At 46.3% G+C, this 18,777-nt stretch overlaps 4 protein-coding genes across 5 annotated transcripts; 2 read left to right on the top strand and 2 right to left on the bottom strand.

Annotated features, from left to right (window-relative positions):
- Nucleotides 1-30: 30 nt before the first annotated feature.
- On the bottom strand, nt 31-1,281 carry spp2 (secreted phosphoprotein 2). Its single transcript, XM_029517507.1, has 6 exons — nt 1,230-1,281; nt 1,021-1,148; nt 822-944; nt 611-721; nt 397-445; nt 31-146 (listed from the first exon to the last, which is right to left on the bottom strand). Exons 1-6 carry the CDS (start codon nt 1,279-1,281, stop codon nt 31-33), a joined length of 579 nt encoding a protein of 192 aa, XP_029373367.1.
- Nucleotides 1,282-2,086: 805 nt separating this feature from the next.
- On the bottom strand, nt 2,087-4,721 carry alg11 (ALG11 alpha-1,2-mannosyltransferase). Of its 2 annotated transcripts, none has more exons than XM_029517473.1 (5): nt 4,675-4,721; nt 4,194-4,415; nt 3,717-4,088; nt 2,914-3,479; nt 2,087-2,830 (listed from the first exon to the last, which is right to left on the bottom strand). In XM_029517473.1, exons 1-5 carry the CDS (start codon nt 4,719-4,721, stop codon nt 2,547-2,549), a joined length of 1,491 nt encoding a protein of 496 aa, XP_029373333.1. In that variant the 3' UTR covers nt 2,087-2,546. The 2 variants fall into 2 exon arrangements, with proteins under 2 accessions (XP_029373333.1, XP_029373341.1); XM_029517481.1 differs by having other exon boundaries at nt 4,194-4,329; nt 4,676-4,721.
- Nucleotides 4,722-5,056: 335 nt separating this feature from the next.
- On the top strand, nt 5,057-7,894 carry cpb2 (carboxypeptidase B2 (plasma)). Its single transcript, XM_029517494.1, has 11 exons — nt 5,057-5,183; nt 5,449-5,524; nt 5,613-5,737; nt 5,818-5,926; nt 6,021-6,122; nt 6,218-6,322; nt 6,426-6,536; nt 6,642-6,741; nt 6,974-7,176; nt 7,441-7,525; nt 7,602-7,894. The coding sequence occupies exons 1-11, from the start codon at nt 5,104-5,106 to the stop codon at nt 7,835-7,837; spliced, it is 1,332 nt and encodes a 443-aa protein (XP_029373354.1). The 5' UTR covers nt 5,057-5,103; the 3' UTR covers nt 7,838-7,894.
- An 831-nt stretch (nt 7,895-8,725) lies between these two features.
- Nucleotides 8,726-17,898, top strand: zc3h13 (zinc finger CCCH-type containing 13). The gene is made up of 22 exons (XM_029522467.1): nt 8,726-8,867; nt 9,585-9,758; nt 9,942-10,045; nt 10,173-10,287; nt 10,409-10,520; nt 10,620-10,786; nt 10,883-11,043; nt 11,171-11,371; nt 11,471-11,638; nt 11,740-12,086; nt 12,307-12,798; nt 12,907-13,008; nt 13,048-13,149; nt 13,248-13,770; nt 13,885-13,997; nt 14,417-15,655; nt 15,752-16,269; nt 16,315-16,462; nt 16,556-16,699; nt 16,900-17,100; nt 17,241-17,404; nt 17,507-17,898. The coding sequence occupies exons 2-22, from the start codon at nt 9,594-9,596 to the stop codon at nt 17,705-17,707; spliced, it is 5,487 nt and encodes a 1,828-aa protein (XP_029378327.1). The 5' UTR covers nt 8,726-8,867; nt 9,585-9,593; the 3' UTR covers nt 17,708-17,898.
- Nucleotides 17,899-18,777: the final 879 nt, after the last annotated feature.

Raw genomic sequence — 18,777 nt, 5'->3', positions numbered from 1 at the left:
GCTCCGTATTCTTCAGAGGCCGCTGAGGCTTCATACCAAAAAGTTGTTGAAAATGTCTCCTCTGGGCTTGTCGTCTCCCGTCAGGCTGTGCAGGGAGCGTCCAGAATGGGAAGCTTCAGGTTGAGACGCTGCAGAGGGAGCCGGGACTGTTGAAAACATACCGGATGTCTGGTCAGTGATGTATGTTGAATATCACACTGGTGAATCTGTCCATACATACTGAAAATCCCGGTTATTGTTTAAATGTCACTTATTTTGTGTGTGTGTGAATTTTTTGATTTCCAGTCTGTGCTGTCCTGTGTGATGTTTGTGTTAGCTAATCCCAATTAACCCCCCCCCCAAAAAAAAAAAAGAAAGCTTCTCTTACTATGATGAGAAAGACTCATTCGTACTAACCTCTGGTTGCCAACGGGATACTGAAGCGTTGTCTCCCTCTTGAGAAGATCTGTAATCAGAGCCAAATGTGTTATTCATGATCTCCGCTATACAGTTATTTTATTTTTGCTTAAATTTATTGGCAATCTCAGCTTTTCTCGTTTATTTATGGGAGGAAAGTGGAATAAGAGCTGAGGGAAAAGATAAGGACCCCCCCCCCTCTTCCTGAACTCACCTCCTCACTTGACTCTGAGCTGCTGGAGCTGCTGTCACGGCCACACCTGACAGCTAACACCTGAGCTGAGGTGGCAGTCACCCTGACCCGACTGGAGCAGGAGAGGGAGGGCTGGAATCACAAGAGAGGAGCGTTGTTCGTTTTGAGTTTTTAAGAGGATGAGGAGTCCCTGTCCGACAAAGTCAGTCTGAAGCGTCATTTGAGGCCTCACCACAAAGAAACCAGGTCTGAAGGCACACGTCTGCGGGTCGGTCCTGGAAGTCTTTGCGCATTCTGTCTCTTTCATGGCGAATGACATCATCATGTCTACGGTGTTCAGGCCCACAGGAATCAGCTGTCAGAGACGTGATATATGTTAGAATCCCAGAAGGAGGGGATGTATCTTAAAGATGGCGTTTGTCCAGACTGACCCTTGTGACGCTGGCTTGGATGACTCTGTAAAGACGGCTCACAGCATACATGGAGTTGGCCTCTGCCAGAGCTGCGTCAAGGCCTTTGTTTGACATTGACTCCAGCTCTGAGTTGAAGTTTGGGGCGCCTGTCGGAACATGGGTGAGACAAATAGTGACTTTAGTTGCCACCTCGCCTTTTAAAAATATCACAACGGAAAGCTACTCACCTGAGCACCTGAGAACCTGCAGCACGGCCAGGAGGAGGATGTAAGACTTCATCGTGGCAAACACCAAAATGTTCCACTGCTTTACTGACCTCCCTCTAAATAGCTCAACTTCTAGGCGCCGCCTCTCGTCCTCCATAACCCCTTTAAAAAAAAAAAAAAAAAAAAAAGGCCCCCAAAAAAAACAAACGCTCTGTTCTGTTCAGCTTTCTTCGTGTAATATCTGTCACTTAACCTTTGCTCAGCACTATTGATCCCAGGGCAGCGAGCCAGTTTAAATGTCTGTGATAAGGAATCTGATTCTCGTGAGCAGCTTCAGATTTGTTTGATTCCGTGGATGATGAAAGGTGGTGGGTTATTTTTGTTGACTGTTATTCACATTGTTCACACTCCAGCTAGGACTTCTGAGTTTTCAACTCAGAAACTTCACTGAGCAAATAACCAGTCTAAGGATGGCTGCTGCTTATGTACTGTTGATTATATAATGTGAGAGAAACCAAGATTACGGGATCTTTTATATGTGACCTCCACTGATTTATTCAATTCAGCAGTCAGCATTTAAGATCTGGCTGCTGGTGAACAAAGGCTGCGGGACTCAGCGCTCAGCATTAAAAAAAAAAAAACGAAACACTAACTGAGATTGTTCAGGTCTTTGTCCCAGATCTGCTGATATGCTGATGGTCTCCTTTCTCTGAACAGATCAGTGACCTCTCCTCGTTACAGCTCATTTCAACATCAGGTCAGTTTTAATCATTTACCAAATGAAATGGAGCTGAAAACAAAACGTTATTGAGCGTAATTATTTCATCCTCTATTCCAGATTAGGTTGATTAGTCACAGTAGTAGAGTTTATGTTGCATGACAACAACAATGTACCCATCGTATCTTTATTTCATTCATCACCAATATCAAAAATACTTCACATTTTGGGAGTACAGTAATTCAAAACTTTGGTAATATTTTTAAGATTTGTTCCTCATGTCACCATATGAAATATTATAGAATATTTTCTCAGAATATCCTGTAAAAAAACAAAACAAACCACAAAGTCTTGTTGTAGGATATATAGTATTTACACACAAATTGAACAGAACAATCCTTGAATTCAACTCAATAAGAAGGAAAAAGCTCCCAGCATTCCTGACTTGTTTTTGTGTTGATGCTCTCTCCTCTCTGCTTTCAGGAAAAATCCTGACTTTGTTGAGCCAGCAGCTGTGTTCACAATCTCAAACACCCCTCTGAGAGTACGTGACTCATCTCTGCTTCAATTCTAATAAGAATTTGTCAGCTGTGGTCTTAGGGTGAGAAATGTCAGAGCTCTCATCGTTCCAGTGTTCCCATCAGAGGCTCCATAGCAGCGAGGAAGCAGGCTTCAAACTCCTGGTCTGAAAAGCGAGCCACCGACTGACGGGCGTTGCGTCTGAGCTGCAGCCTGCTGGCCGACGGCAGAGCCAGGATCCTCTCTATTGCCTCTGTGTAACTGTCCTCGTCTTCAGCCAGGAAGCCCGTCTGTCCACCCTCAAATGGTACCACGATGTCCAGCTTTGGGCCGCCAGATTTGTGGGCCAGAATGACCTTCCCCGCTGCCATACACTCCACAACACCTGGAGGGTAAAAATGTCGACACACTTCTGATTATCCTAAAAGAGAAAAGAAACAGAAGTACAATCTCAGTGAGATAAATTACCTATTCCGAAGTGTTCGTTCCACATGGTGTGCAGTCCGATGGTGGCTTCTCCCATCTCTCTCTTCAGCTCCTCAAAGGGGATGTTCAGTTTAAACTCCACCTTGTCTGCGATACCCAGTTCTTGGCACAGCCCCCTGAGCATGAGCACCCTATCCTCATCTTCCTGGTTCCTACAACCGCCAATCAGAACGAGTTTCAGTGCTTCCCTGCCCCCAGCACCCGTCCTCCTCCTGTCCAACACCTTCTTGAAAGCTCTGATCTGCAGCCGGTGATCCTTCTCTGGCCTGAACTGCCCAACGGAAACGATGGAGTGGCACTTCCTGTCCCCGTCGTCGTCCAGCGGGATATCCAGGAAAGCGCTGACATCGCAGGGCGGGTAGACCACACTGGTGCGGTTGGGAGCACGCCACAGAGACAGGATGTGATCGAGGGTCCAGGAAGAGTTGACCATGATGAGGTCACTGCAGGATCCAGCCATGCCATACAGCAGGGCAAACAGGCAGTAGTAGACCAGCTTGAAGGCACTTAGGAACAGACTGTTGGAGACGTAGTCTGGGTTGTTGAACCTGAAACATCAACAGTTCAAATGATGAAGGTGAGGGCTTTCCTGGAGGACATGCAATTACTTCTCATCACCAGTAGAGGTAGATAAACGTCAGTTTTAATATTTGTATAACAAAATGAAATGTATAGTGTAGTTTATTGGGAGATGCTAATAATCCGAATTCACGTGGCTCTAATATTAAAACAAATAAAAGGGGTGGGGGTATCACACAATCAGCTAAAATACAAACACTGATTACCGGGGATTTCTCTCTCTCACAACAGACAGCATGTCGGTGCTGATGGTGGGATAGTGAACGTAGCTTCCCACGCTGCAGCCTCCAAAATAACGGAAGAGTGGCAGAGTGAAAGCGTAGCCCATTGAGTCGATGTAAAGGTCCGGGACAAACTCCATCAGTGCCTCCCATCCCAGAAAAATGGAGCCCAGACTCTGTCCCAGCAGTGTGAAGTGAGGAAACAAGCCGGGCTCCACGAGCAGCCGGTGCCTCAGGAACACAAAGTGAACGGGTCGGGGGAGCACAATGTTGAAACGGCGTCGTGCTCCATCCAAAATCTGCTGGCTGGTCACACCGATGTCGCCTGTGTACACCACAATGTTGATGTCTGCGTACCTGTGCAGATGTGTGTGTTGGTCAGTCATTTCAGATGAGGGAGAACACAGCAAGCTGGAGACCAAATAATAATAATAATAATAATAATAATCATAACCACCTCACCTGTTCTGCAGTGCCCTGACAGCACACCAGAGCACCCTCTCTCCGCCGCCACCAGCATTACAGTAAGGATGGAAGAAGGCCACGGTGGGACGGTCGTCTCTGGCCCGGCGGGTATTCCTGTTCCTCTGCAGCCACAGACGTACAGCCAGCACCAGCAGGACCAGGACCAGAACCAGGAGCAGGCCCAGGAAGACCAGGGGCAGCAGCAGCTTCCACAGCAACCTGGATGAAGAAGACTCTGGATGAAGCTTCAGAAACCGAGCTGCCGTCTTTCTACATGCTTCCTGTGCAAGGAGCAAACCCAAACTAAGCTGTAATGGGGCTGGAAATAACCTGATATATCGCCATGATCTTCTTCCGGAGCTAATAAACAAGCTACGATTTTTTTTTTTTTATTATTATTATTTTATTCCCGTTGAACTTTTATCGATCTCCACCATCCGTCTAAACATTGTTTTCTCTGATGAATTAAGCATCTTACCTCGTTAATTCACACAGACAGTGCACCAGCTGATCGTGGGCCGACATCTTGACAACATTAATTTACCCACACATGACCTTTGACCCCCCCCCTTCTCCTCCTCCTCTCCCGTCTGTGTGCATGTGTGTGTGTGACGTCACCTAGCGGTCAGGAGGCCGAACTGCATCACCCAGAAAAGCTGCACTAATTACCGATTTTAAACGAATATGAACAGTTAAAAGATGCTGAAAATATAATAAGGATCAATATACTGATAGTAAAAACACAGACTACACCCCCTCCCCAAATCTCGCTCTTGTTGGCTGACCTCTGCCCTCCTCTTTCAAAAAAAAACAAAAAAAAAGTAAAGTTTAACTTCAGAATAAACACTGAGAAAATCAATAGTCTCCCCAACCCCTGTAGTTTGAACAGACCTCTGCCATTTTCAGTATGGATCACCACATCATGAGGACTCTTTTGGCTGTGTTTGTTTTAGTGAATCTGGACAGAGGATATGGCACAGAAACACAGTAAGTGGATTTTTTTTTTAAAGGAAATGAACAGACTGTATTGTCCTTGAACAGTATTTCTGAGAATATGGATTGAGACACACTTATACAAACACAAATGTCGATGAATTTGGAGAATATGATGCAATTTCCTCCTCTGAAATATGTTCTGGTGCTGTCATTGTCTGCACTGTGGCATGTTTGTTTTCAGATTAGCCCACAGCGGCCTCCACCACTCATGGTGAGGCGTTTGGTTTAACCAATGTTTTGCTGTGTTTTTTCTCAGTGACCAGGTTCTATCGATCACCCCAAAAACACAGGAACAAGTGGAGGTCGTGAGGAATGTCTCCACCCAATATGAGGTAATAAAATACACATATTAACCAGTGATTGTTTTCCTCTCATTTTATTCCCTCGTGTAAATCACTGTACTGTATATTTTCCAAACAGACTGTCTTATGGCAGCCTGTTTCACACCAGTACATCACAGAGGAAACACAAGTCCACCTGTTTGTTCCCGCAAACAGCTCAGAGATGGTCCAGGATCTGCTGCAGAAATATGCCATAACTAATGAGTATGTCTGAAAAGATCCACTCGCCAAAGAGGTGTGCAGTCTTTTCACAGGTTTTCTTGTCTCTCCTCTGATATTTTCAGGGTTTTACTGGCCAATCCCAGCGAGCTGATTGAAATGCAGACGAAAAATTACTCCACAGACCCACGAAGCAGCTCAACTTTCTATGAGAGATATCACAGTCTGGAGGATGTAGGTTTTTCAGTGTTACTACACAGCTAGTGGCTTGCATTGCATTGAAAACTATACTGTACAATTTACATCCAAACCACTGCCTCCATTGTAGATATATTACTGGATAAATAGGACCACAATGGACAACACAGACAAAGTGAAAGCCATTCTCATTGGCTCTTCATATGAAAAGCGACCATTGTATGTTTTAAAGGTACAGTAATCAAACAGCAAATAAACAGCACTGATGGTAAAGATGATCATGTGTGTGAATATTTTCTGTTAATTATTGTTATTCTTATTATTCAGCTGTCTCTAAATGACAGACCAAATAAGAAAGCGGCATGGATCGACTGTGGGATCCACGCCCGAGAGTGGATTTCTCCTGCTTTCTGCTTATGGTTTGTGCAATATGTGAGTACATTAGATCTCATGTCTACACTAGTTTAGGACCATAAATGTCATAGAATAGCGTTTTCCATCAGACCAGTTTCACTAAAATCACTTTCTCTCACAGTCTTTGGCATTTTACAGGCAAAACCAAGAAATTACAAACATACTGGATGACATGGATTTCTACGTGCTGCCTGTTATGAACCCTGATGGATACAAGTACACCTGGACGACAGTAAGAACTAGTGGTATTATGAAATTCCCCAGCATCTGTGAAGAAGGCTTCACCGGCAGTCATCCCTGACTCTGGTTATTTTATTTGTTTCTTTTTATTTTTCAGAAGAGGATGTGGAGGAAGAATCGCTCTCTCAGCAGGAGCCGTTGGGGCAGCACATGCATTGGAGTCGACCTCAACAGGAACTTTGATGCCAACTGGTGCAGTAGGTCACATTGTTGTCATCCCCAGCACGGAGGATTGAACTAAAACAACTGACATTGTGCCTTCTACAGACAGTCAGCCAACTGACTGACTCATGTTTCAAATTACACAGAAAGTAGTATCAATGCAGAAATATCCTGACCCATTTGAGCACATTGGACCCAACCATTTGTTAGGTTTATAATTTGATAACATGTGAGGAAGGTCCCGTGGTAAAGTGTGACTGTTCTTAGCGGAGGGAGCCTCTCCTGAGCCCTGCTCTGAGATCTACTGCGGTGCTTTCCCTGAGTCGGAGCCAGAGTCGCAGGCCGTGGCCAACTTCCTTCGCACACACAAGGACTCCGTTCAGCTCTACATCAGCATTCACTCCTATTCTCAGATGCTGCTCTTCCCGTACTCCTGCACCATGGATGAAGCAGAGAACCACAGTGACCTGGTGAGTGGTTTGGACTGACCAATCAAATAAATTAATCTTTTTTTTTTTTTTTCCATTCAGAGCTTTGGTTCAAGTGGGAGTTTTTTAGTTTTACTGTCATAGCTTTACATGTTGCCAGATTTATTTCGCGTGGAAGGGTCCTAAATATCAGAGCTATTTCTTTTTTAAGTAACAAGTAGATTACAGCAGAATGTTACGTCAAATCAAATAAAAATTTCACGGATCCATAGACAATGATTATTCTCTGTTTTTTGTCTTTGCAAGCTTGAGATGACTCAAAAAGCTGCCCAGAACATCAGAAGATTTTATAGAACCAACTATAAATATGGAGCTGGAGCAAAGACAATATGTAAGTGGGACTTCATTTTCATGTTTTGAGAGCTCAGTGACTTTCAAAGTGGATGATTTTCATTTTCCTTCTCCAGACTTGGCTCCTGGTGGTTCTGATGACTGGGCTTACAAGCTGGGAATCAAATACTCCTTCACATTTGAACTTCAGGATCGCGGGGAATACGGTTTCCTCCTGCCACCATCTAAAATTTCCAAAGCCTGCAATGAAGCTCTAATTGCTGTGAAGACAATTGCTCTCAAAGTTATTGAGAAAACAAAAGCTTCAGCAGACTCTTCTCATACTGCCAAAAATGTTATGCCAGTTTTGTGAATAAATGCTACAGTTTTTGTGATATCCCTCAAAGACCGCTTAGCCTGTAAAAGCTGCAGTCACAGTGATATATATAAAATAAATCTTGTGTTTGTATATAACATAAACATGTTAAATAACTGGTGAAGAGAATATGTTTAATTTTATTGGTCCACAAAGGAAATAAACTGATTGAAAGTACAAATGAATTGTCAGTGTGTTTCTTCTGTTAATGGGTGCACAGTACATTTAGTATTTGTGCGCCTTGAATGAATGAAGGCTTTAATTCAAACATCTGCGAACATGAAAACAAACAAACAAAAAAAAGTCAAAACAATGATACATACAACATACCTACTGCTTCTCCCCAATACTCACCATATTTGGGGGAAAAGGAGAAATAAAACATTTTTGTCTAGTTGGGATGTTCTCTGAGTTTTCAATAAGTGGCAGCAACCAGCTGTATTTACAAATAACCATATAAATATGTTTGTGTTTTGATACAATCAAGTGTCAGCGAAGTCATAATTATAATGAAGCACCATGTATCAGAATCTCTGCAATTAATATAAAAAAAAAATAAAGAATGATTATGAGTTTTCAGTCCTCAATCAACAAAGCAACTAACACAACATTAATTAAATTATATTAAAATTAAATGTTTCCGGCACTAACTCTCAAATAAAAACCTGCAATCTTTCTTACGCTTTAATTATTTATTAATTACCAACAAATGACATAAAAATAATGATAAATAATATCATATAACGTTTGAAACTGGCTTTGTATCTGGGACAATAAATGATACTAAAAAAAATGTGAATAAACAACAATAATAAAATAAATAAAATCTCAGGGAACGTAACATTCGGGCAGCACATATAAACACCACCGAAGAAGAACGGGACGTGTGACGCGCACCTTCAGCCAATATGAAGGCACTCAGGGCAGCTTCTGCCTTTGAATTCAAAGAATAGGCCTTGTTATTTCTACAAGTGCTGACTCCTCTATCTGGATTATAGTAGATGCGACGCCGAATAAATATCCTTGGGTGAGACGAGCTGCTTTTCCTGCACATTGTCCGCCGGCGGAGCTGCTGCTTCGAGGCCCCATGCTAACAGAAAAGCATGAAGTCATTAGCTCGTCGGCTAACCAACTTTAGCATTAGCATCCGTTCGTTTGTTGTTTTCGGCACGATGCTTGTGAAATAATGATCTTTAGTCATTTGCAAGCTGAATATCACAGCTGTGTGACTATAGCACATGTAAATAATAATAATAAATGATGGGGGGAAGTGTTTAAGTTCCGAGTTGATGGTAATCTGAAGCTAACCGGACAGACTCGCTCATTCGCTCGCTGGCTGGCTGGAAGTTAGCGCTGAGCAGCTGCCCGGACATCAACACACACTGAGATGTTTGTATTTGTTCGTGTTCTGGAAGTGCAGCCACCAGTTTTGACCAATTACAGTACAGTCAGACCAGTTCACAGGGTCCAGTCTTATAGGGACGTTGATGAGTTAAAATAAGCTTCTTAGTCGCAGTTTGGGATGCTAAAGGTTGTAGCTGTGCTGTCGGAATGAATGAAGTGAGGGCTGCAGGTGAGAAATGCTCACAGCATGGAGAGATCTGCTGTGTATAAGTGCGGAATTGAATTAGCTTATTATTAACTTCTATTAAAGTGCTACTGGAACATCCCTACCTAACTCAAGAGTGTTGGACAGATCACCTTTGTGAGACAGTTCGGTTCACAGGGTTTGTCTCATTTCCAGTCCTGCAGAATGTCCAAGATCAGGCGGAAGGTAACAGTGGAGAATTCAAAAACCATATCTGACAGCAGCAGCAGCAGTACCACCACCAGCAGCACCAGCAACCCCGCCGCCCCCTCCCGCAGACCCAGTGTGTTTGAAAGACTTGGTCCCAGCACTGGGAGTAATGCTGCTGACGTATGTATCGTCTTGACCCATAGACACCAATCCATACATGAAACATCCACTCCCCTCCCAGTGATGGGAGGTCAGGGATCAACATGCTCACCCTTTGTCCTCCTCTTTTACATTCTACGATAGCTAGCTAATTTTAGTCCGTGTTGCTTTGTTTCATCAAAATTCTTTGTGTGTCCCTTCCAGAGTCAGTGTAGAAATTGGCTGAAGACCGGTAATTGCAGTTACGGCAACACTTGTCGATACACACATGGAACTCAGCCACGAGGCAAAGGATTTAGCTTCAATCGGTAAGATGACTCTAACAAACTATTCACTTAATTTTTTGTCTGTCTGTTTTCTGATTTATCTCCACGTCATGTAAAATGTACGAGTCATGCTTCACAACACATTTATATGTGCTTTTTAATGGAGCAGGTCAGCCGAGAGACCCACAGGTGATCTGCGGGAGAGGATGAAAAATAAAAGACAGGATGTTGACCCAGAAAACCTGAAGCGAGACCTTGACGAGCCCACATCCCCCACAACAAGAGTGAGTTCTGTTTTCCATTTGTCTTAACTTTTCCACTGGTCCAGGTGTAAATTAGAGCATAGGGTAAATGAAAATGAAAGCTTTGTAGGTGTCATGGTAACGTCACTGTGTTTGTCTGCAGCAGAGAGACTCCTCCAGAGGCCGACACAGGGAGAAGGAGGACATAAAGATTACAAAGGAGCGCACCCCAGCCAGTGAAGAAGAACCCACAGAGTGGGAAACCAATCGTGAAGGTACAATATCTTGTTTTGTAATATTTATCCCCTTGATCTTATTTTACTTATTTTACTAATACGAACTTTGAGTTCAAATAGATTTTTTATTCATATCAGATTCAGATATTGGTGACTACGACTACGAGTTATCTCTAGAAATGAAACGCCAGAAGATTCAACGTGAGCTGATGAAGCTGGAGCAGGAGAACCTTGAAAAGAGGGAGGAGATTATCATCAAGAAAGATGAGACTCCCACCAAGACGAGAACCACCTCCTTACCAAAGGTAAGTAGCTGTTCTGAGAAAGATGTTTGTTCTGACTCACTGAAGAAGTTGAGTGTACGTAGGTGTCTGATTTCAATTTCCTCTTGATCTGTGAAGTCCGTCCCTCAGGCCTCTCCAGAGCAGTTAAGCTCCAAAGATTCCCCCTCACCCAGAAAGTCTAGTGGTTCCCCTAAACACAAAAGTGGAACAAAGGGGTTAGGCTCTGGAAAGAAAGAGAAGAAGACAGCCATATCATCACCCGTTTCAGAATCTGCCAGGTTTGTTAATTTGATTTGAGTTTTACGACCCATCAGGACAGTTACTTGCCAGAATATGTCAGAAATTATTCAACAGATTGATTGAAGAGATGGCCGTTTGATCCTCACACCATTTTTTCCTAACAAGGTCTTCAAAGGGGAGTCATAGTAAAAAGAAAGGGCCCCGTACCCCGAGTCCTCCTCCTCCAGTTCCTCTGGACATTCCTGTTATTGGGAAGAAACACAAAGGCAAGCATAAAAACAAGGAGAAGTCTGAGGAAAAGCAAAAGGAAGGGAAAGATCGGGGACGAGACACAGAAAAACACAAGGAGAAGAAGGAAAAACGCAGGTAACGTTTGGATCTGCAAGCAAATTCCTCTTCACTTACCATGAAGCATCACCTTAAACCTCTCATCCTCAGTCTTGAATGTAAATTTGTGATTGACAGGGATCGATCCGACAGCTCCCACAAAGCCAAGCGGTCAGTAACATCAGAGGAGCGTTCTGGTAGCGTGTCATCTCCCTCCAGAGGTGCTTCACCCTCACTCCGGAAGAAATCCATCTCTCCTAAGTCTTCATCCCATAAAACCTCAGTCCTGGCCTCCCCTCCTCGCAGGTGGCTTTCAGTCCACTTAAAGGAATTTATGTGCATTCAGGTTTTAATGGCCACAAAATTACTGGCCAGGTTTCAGTTTTAACCTTCTTTTCTCTCTCTAGATCTCCATCACCTCCTCCACGCCACCAGCGCTCTCCCACGCCGTCCCGCCACCATTCTCCTTCCTCCAACTCTGGCTCCTCTGGCCAGCGACACTCTCCATCTCCTCGTCGGCGCCGCTCATCCTCTCCTGCTTACCATCGGAGCAGTGGAGCAGCAGTTTCATCCTCCTCGCCTCAGAGCTCCAGGCGGTCCCGATCCCCTCCAGCTTCCCATGATGCTTCCTCTCCCCACCGCCGATCCGACAGATCAAGCCCCAGCCGACGCCACTCCAGGGGGAGAGAGAGGAGTCGGGGTGACAGAGAGAGGAGTCCCCCCGCCCAAGAACGCAGACATGAGCGCAGAGATGGTATCCTCATGTTCTACAGCATATTATTCTCTCATATCTAATGCAGAAAGGTTTACAGAATGCACATTGATTTGGTTTTCAGCAAATGCATCGATTGGTTCTTTATTGCTTCCTCTTGAAGTTGCTCCTCCGGGATCAATACAGTACCCCTATAATTTGAAAGCTGCCCTTTAAAATTTAAAATACCCCAATCTTAATTTTTGTCTCTTTTGTCCAACAGATAGCCGCAGCAAGCGAGACAAAGACAGTTACCGTGACGACCGGGACTATGACTCGGAGCAGATCTCATCACGAGATGCTCGGGACGACAGAGACACCAGAGATGCTCGAGAGCGGCGGGATGCCCGTGATCGCGGAAGGGAAACAACCAGGGACTCTCGTGACCACCGAGACAGCAGGGACATAAAGGACTCCAGAGAGAGAGCAGAAACCCGGTCCAGTCGAGAGTCCCTGGAGCGTCGGGACCGTGAACGGGAACGAGAGAGGGACCGTGAGAAGGAGAGGGAAAAGGACAGAGAGCGAGAGAAGGAGCGAGAAAGGGAGAGAACTGACACCCACAGGAAGGACGAAATGTCTCAGGACGACAGGAGTTATGGGAGAGGTCACAGTCGTGAAGATGGAGGGAGAGCTGAAGGAAGGATGGACAACAGGACAGAAAGAGCTGAAAGGAATGGACGAGGTAGAGGCCGTGCCAATGAAACATCTGATAAAGGCAAGAATTGGGATTGCATGTCGCTTTTAGTGTGTCCTTTCTCCCCATGTGTAATACTTTTGTTTTTTTGTTTGTTTGTTTGTTTTTTTTTTTCCCGGTCAGGATCCACCAGAAACTCACGTGGGTCCCAACTGGAGAGCACCCACGACAGCTGGGAGTCACGGAGCAGTGCAGCACGTGAGCGGAGTCTGGAGAGGAGCACAGATCGCAGTGCGACCGAAAGAAGCTCTGACAGGGGTTCAGACCGAGATCGCTATGAGAGTGACAGAAGAGGAGAGCAAACTCGGGATTCCTCTTATGACAGGAGAGGAGGCCACGGAGAGCGGGATCGCAGAGACAACCGGGACAGAGGTGGGGCTTCAGGGTTGCTTTGTTTTCAGTCTCCAAGATAGATCCAAACATGGCTTTATGTTCAATTTGTTCTACTTTTCAACTTTTTGTTTTCTCAGATCCAAGAGCAGCTTCCCCAAACAGACACCAGGGGAGGTCAGAGGACTCTGAGAGGGACGATAGGCGGGAGGAGCGCAGGACAGACAGACTGGACGAGAGAAGGGACGATCGGGGCCGGGACCGGGAACGAGAGAGAGACAGGGAGAGGGAAAGGGAGCGGGAGAGGGAGAAAGAGAAAGACAGAGAGCGGGAGAGGGAGAGGGAGAGGGAGAAAGAGCGAGAGAAGGAACGGGAGGCAGCGGAGAGGGAGCGGGCCAGGGAGAGAGAACGGGAAAGAGAGAGGGAGAGAGAAAGAGAGCGCGAGAGGGAGAGGGAGCGCGAGAGAGAACGGGAGCGTGAGGAGCGGGAGAGAGAGAGGGAGAGGAAGGAGCGAGAACGGGAGAGGGAGAGGGAGCAGCGGGAAAGAGAGAGGCAGCGGGAATGGGAGGAGAGAGAGAGGGGAAGGGAAGACAGGCGGGAGAGAAGAGAGGAAACCAGGGACGACCGGTCTGTTCGAGAAACCCGGGACGATCGCAAGACAAGGTAACTAATCTCTCTTCTTTATAGAAATCAAATTAGCTTGTGGAAGTGGTCACTGTCTGATTAATAAAAAATGTTTTCACTACAACAATAAGTCTCCTCTTTTCTGGTCTTTAGCCGTAAGAGGCCCAGGGTGGAGAGCAGCCCGAGCCCCCGCTCCTCGCCAAAGCGCCAAGCCCGGGACCATAGTCCGGCAGACAGCGACGGCTACAACAGCGCAGAAGACAAAAGTGAGCGCCCGATTGGCCGAGGGCAGGCCAAGCTCCACCCACAGCCCCTCCTCCCCAGCCCAGTGTGTCCGCCTCCATCTGACAGTAGGGAAAATCTTTTTGAAAGGACACACTCCTGTTTAATGGGGAATGCATCATATGATGCACAACCTTGAATGCACTGTTCGCTATTGAGGTTTGCGTTTCTCTGGTATAGCTTGTTAAAAACGCATGGCCTACATGTCTTTTTTTTTTTTTTTTTGTTTGTTTGTTTGTTTCACGTATTTCACGTAGTGATGTATTGCCAGTTGAATGATCAGTGTGAGAGACGTGCCAAAGTACATGTCTTACCTGTCAACTGGTTTCCCCGTAGACAGATAGTCTTTTTAAAGCATTTCAACAAAGTCAAATGTGGTTTTGTGACTCGTGTGCATGTACAGGTGGCGACAAGCATCGTGTGCTGAGCCAGGTGGTGCGGCCTCAGGAGCCATTGCTACGCTCTCCGACCAGGGCTGCTCCCTCTGATGACAAGCTCAGTCACTGGAAGGATGAAGAGCGCAGAGGAGGCGTGGACAAGAGGGAAGCACGCAGCCGCCACGAGGACCTAGAGCCTCGTGTGGAACGTAGCAGAGGAGGTGACAGACGAGGAGACCACCTTTCAGACACTCCGTCTGACTCTCGTAGCAGAGGGAGAGACCAGCGAGAAACCACGCCGCCTCCTCTTTCCTCCAGTCTCGCCGCCATCAGTGACGACAGAGACACTGCTGGCTCCCAGTCCCACGAGGAAGGCAAAAAGAAGACAAAGTCACAGAGGAAGGGCCTGAAAAAAGGTCGCAAGGATGAGGAGAGCAGTGGTGGCAACAGCCTGGCTGCTGTCGGGGACCGTTTTAACCTTGAGCCCGCAGCCAGTGCTTCTGCAGATGGACCTCCACCCTTACACTCTCCCAGAAAAGTACCCAAGAAGAAAGCACTTGACAGAAAGAGGAAACTGTCACGAGGAGGAGAATCCGATGTGTCTGATGAGGACACTTCAGTCCACCAGCTCCACAGTAAGAGGAAGAGAGGCCCCCGGACTCCTCCACCCTCAATGAGGCCTGATCACCGTGGCACTGGAGGCAACACAGAGCTGTCTCCACTGTCCAAAATGGACAACTTCAGTGACTGGTCAGACGAAGAGGTCACGGACAGAGGAGGACCACTGGAAACGCATGCTCCCTTGGCTCCTGCTGAGCCTCTGAGGAGAGGTGGTGGCCCCCGATTGGGCAGGGACAGGGAGAGGTGTAACCCCCCACCCATTGCCCCTCTCCTCTCCCAGGATCCTCCAATGCTGCTGCAGACTTTGACTCCACAGCCCCTCATGTCCCAACCCCTGCTCCGCAAGCCGCCTCCAGAGCAGGCGCGTAGCAGCAGTATGGGCAGCAACCAGAGCCGCACGTCATCCAGACGCCTGCGATCGCCTTCCAATGAGTCAGCCCACCGAGACGACCTCCCAGGACCACGGTCGCGCCGGGGACGGCTGCAGGGTACCAACTCTCGTGACCGGGAGAGAGAGAGAGAACGAGAGAGGGAAAGGGAGCGGGAGAGAGAGAGGCCGGTTGTCAATGACCCACCTGGGACTGAAAGAAAATCTCGAATTGACCAGCTGCGGAGAGGAGAGCCCAGCCGCAGCACCTCCTCAGGTACATACACACTCAAGCTCACTGAAAATGCATCACGGCAGTTCACACTAACATCTGTGATCTAATTCAGATATACCTGTCTTTGTTGTTGTCCAGATCGGCAGGATTCTCGCAGCCACAGCTCCAGACGCAGCTCTCCTGACTCTGAGAGGCAGACCAGGTCCAGGTCCCGTGCTGGATCCTATGACAGTCGAGAACGGGAGAGAGACAGGGAGCCTTTTGAGCGAGAGCGGGAACGGGAACGAAAGGACCTCCGGCCTCAGCAGCAGCCGCAGCAGCAACAGCAGCTACAACAGCAGCAGCAGCAGCAGCAGCAGCCCCTGCTCCTTCAACAGCCCTTACAACAACAAAGAGACTGGGAACCAGAATCCAGAGACTGGCCCAGCAGGGGACGAGAGCCGCTGCTCATGCGACCTGGCCGTGAACCTCTCCTGAGAGAGCGGGACATCAGGGACCGGGAACGCTTACTCCCTGAAGGACTCATCCAGCAGCACGAGCGGGAGCGGGAGAGAGAGCGGGACCGAGAGCGGGACAGAGGTGAACGAGGCGGCGACCGAGAGCGAGAGAGGTTGATGATGATGGACCTACCACCCCATGGAGACCCCAGGGCTCCAGTACGGGGTGACATGAGGGGAGAAATAAGAGGAGACCTGCGAGAGGACATGATGAGGCAGGACAGGAATGAATATGAGCCTCTGCTGCCAAGAGAAGCCTTCAGCCCTTCAGAGCCCGAGAAAGTGACCAACAGCCATCACCTCATGGGAGAGCAACGAGAAAGGGAGCTGGACAAGGCAGACAGCATCGACGGTAAGGCGTTCAAAACGTCTGTGCATTGATGTGACTTTTTCCCATTTTTTTCAGGGTGGATTTTAAGGAATTGTGTGTGAACTGTGTTCTCAGGAGATGACGACGGCAAAGAGGATGATGGCCAGTCAGTCGCATCGGTCGGCGAGGAGTATGAACCCATCAGTGATGATGAGCTGGATGAAATTCTAGCTGACAGCCAGAAAAAAGAGGATCAGCAGGATGATGAAAAAGTCACAGGTACCTTCATATGGAATCGAATTTCTTATTTATAGCTATATTATGTTTGCTTCTGCTTTAGGCATTAATTGGATTCATTCAGATAAAGTCGCTGAATTTGCTTGGAGTTGCATTACTACCTGAAGAGCATTCAAAACATTTATTTGCTTATCACACACATTTCACTGCTTGTAAAATCCTGAAATGCTGAATCCCAACAGGTCCTCTGGATGTGATCGATGTGGACTGGTCCAGCCTGATGCCCAAACAGAAGCAGGAGCCTCGGGCAGCAGGGGCAGCTTTGCTCCGGTTCACTCCTGGGGCTGTGCTTCTCAGAGCTGGCATCTCGAAGCGACTTGCTGGGCCTGAGCTCCTCGAGCAAGTCAAAGAGGTCTGCAAGTTGGAGTTGGACGACCCTAAAGGTGAGAGTGTAGATATTTTTAAGCATGAGACTGTATTTTTACTTCAGTTTCATAATGATCATTGGTTCATGTTTAATCAATTTATTAATGATTGTTTCATACTATTTTATAAATAAAATTAAATTATGTTTACTTGACAGATGCTGACAAGTTGTTTGAGTATGACCTCGGGGCACTGAACATGGCAGCCCTGAACAGACGGGTGGAGAGGGCAGGTTTACTGAGCAACCTTGGACCTTGTTGCAAGGCCCTGTGCGCCCGCAGGGATTTTGCTATCCGTCGGCAACTGTTAAAAAATGACAAGGTAGATCTCGTCGTGTCACTGACTTAAAGCATCGTCATCTCATAAGCTTAGAGTTAGCCAGAGAAAAACCTTTCAATCTTTTGATCTTGTCTCCTTTCTCAGGGCTTAACAAAGCAGTACCCTGCGACACCGGTCGTAGACAACGAGCTTCTGCAGATGAGCATGCGTCTCTTCAGAAGGACGGTTGCTGGCCAGGCTGCAGTCATAGAAAGGTCCGACAGCGCGTCGGCACCAGCAGCCGAAGGTGCTGCAGCTGGCTGCAGTAAGCTGAGTACAGCACAGCCTGAGGTGTGTGTGTCCTGAATGAAAAGGGCTTAGAGAGTAAAAGACATGAAGGGCTTGTAAGCCTTCACCTCCTTCAGCCCGTAACTCTCCTTCTCTCTCTTTCCAAAATCATTACATACATAGCCTTTTTTAAAATGCGAAAGGAAATAATAAAAAAAAAAATGCAAAATTGTGAATTTCTCATTTATGCGTTACTTGTTTTCTGCAAATGTTGTGCCATAGACAAGCGGACATTCTAGCCTGTAGAGGTGTGTAATGAACCATGTATGGCAAACATAAATCACTTAAAATTACTTTGGTTTGGATTTTTTTTTATTTTATTTTATTAATTTGTGCATAACTGTGTTTTAGAGCACCGTCTTAACAGTTACTTTCTCCCGCTTAGCCAAGTAAAAATGACTTTTTCATATATTGTGCATTGGTTACTAAAACTGTGCATTAAAATAGTTAGATGTTGATTTTTGTAATGGGTTTTGCTTTATATGAAGTGACTGTCCAGCTTTCAAATAATGTCTTACTTGATTGATGTTACTGTATTTGTTTACATCGTATCAAAATATCTGCAGAACAAATCTTTAGCATTTGCTGCAGAGAAAAGTTTCTGACCAGCAACACTGAAACGGAGAAATCCTGCTGGGACTTGAATGAACATTTCTCATAAATGAGCACTGCCAAACTATTCCTTTGCTGAATGTAAGTTGTTAGAGCTGTTAGTCTGTGGACACACTATTGCTTTTTGCTTTATGTATTTGTTTTGAATAGTTTGGCAATGTCTCCTTGAAATGAACTGAAGTGATTGCAGTGAACATTATAGACTGCAGAGTACCAGATCGTCAACACTGCCATGTGGAACTCCTCTCCTTATCCATCCAAGAGCCAAAACGCTCCTAATAGGGAAAGACCCTAGAGTGTTTAGGTTAAAAAAGAAAGACTGAAGCTATTAACTTGAAGGTCACGTCTTGTTTTTGTGCCGCAGTGGTTGATCACCCAGAGTCAAAATAAAGACTGATACAGGAGGATAAACTGGGGCTCTGGAATGTGGTTGTATCAACGCTTGAAAAGAACAGGTTGTGCATGCTGTGAGTGCT

The sequence above is a fragment of the Echeneis naucrates genome, chromosome 2 (genome assembly GCF_900963305.1).
Source record: "Echeneis naucrates chromosome 2, fEcheNa1.1, whole genome shotgun sequence".
NCBI lineage: Eukaryota > Metazoa > Chordata > Actinopteri > Carangiformes > Echeneidae > Echeneis > Echeneis naucrates.
This window is presented reverse-complemented; position numbering and strand designations above follow the sequence as displayed.

Excerpts from the sequence above, each read along its gene's own strand:
- cpb2 (XM_029517494.1), top strand. The coding sequence starts at position 5,104 with ATGGATCACCACATCATGAGGACTCTTTTGGCTGTGTTTGTTTTAGTG. Across the intron at positions 6,123-6,217 it reads GACCATTGTATGTTTTAAAG|CTGTCTCTAAATGACAGACC; the intron begins GTACAGTAATCA and ends CTTATTATTCAG. Across the intron at positions 6,323-6,425 it reads GCTTATGGTTTGTGCAATAT|TCTTTGGCATTTTACAGGCA; the intron begins GTGAGTACATTA and ends TTTCTCTCACAG.
- alg11 (XM_029517473.1), bottom strand. The coding sequence starts at position 4,721 with ATGTCGGCCCACGATCAGCTGGTGCACTGTCTGTGTGAATTAACGAG. Across the intron at positions 4,416-4,674 it reads TGTCTGTGTGAATTAACGAG|GTTGCTGTGGAAGCTGCTGC; the intron begins GTAAGATGCTTA and ends TTCTTCATCCAG. Across the intron at positions 2,831-2,913 it reads GAACGAACACTTCGGAATAG|GTGTTGTGGAGTGTATGGCA; the intron begins GTAATTTATCTC and ends TTTACCCTCCAG.
- zc3h13 (XM_029522467.1), top strand. The coding sequence starts at position 9,594 with ATGTCCAAGATCAGGCGGAAGGTAACAGTGGAGAATTCAAAAACCATA. Across the intron at positions 10,521-10,619 it reads GTGGGAAACCAATCGTGAAG|ATTCAGATATTGGTGACTAC; the intron begins GTACAATATCTT and ends TATTCATATCAG. Across the intron at positions 17,405-17,506 it reads AACTGTTAAAAAATGACAAG|GGCTTAACAAAGCAGTACCC; the intron begins GTAGATCTCGTC and ends CTCCTTTCTCAG.
- spp2 (XM_029517507.1), bottom strand. The coding sequence starts at position 1,281 with ATGAAGTCTTACATCCTCCTCCTGGCCGTGCTGCAGGTTCTCAGGTGC. Across the intron at positions 446-610 it reads GCTCAGAGTCAAGTGAGGAG|ATCTTCTCAAGAGGGAGACA; the intron begins GTGAGTTCAGGA and ends CTCTGATTACAG. Across the intron at positions 147-396 it reads TATCCCGTTGGCAACCAGAG|TCCCGGCTCCCTCTGCAGCG; the intron begins GTTAGTACGAAT and ends TGTTTTCAACAG.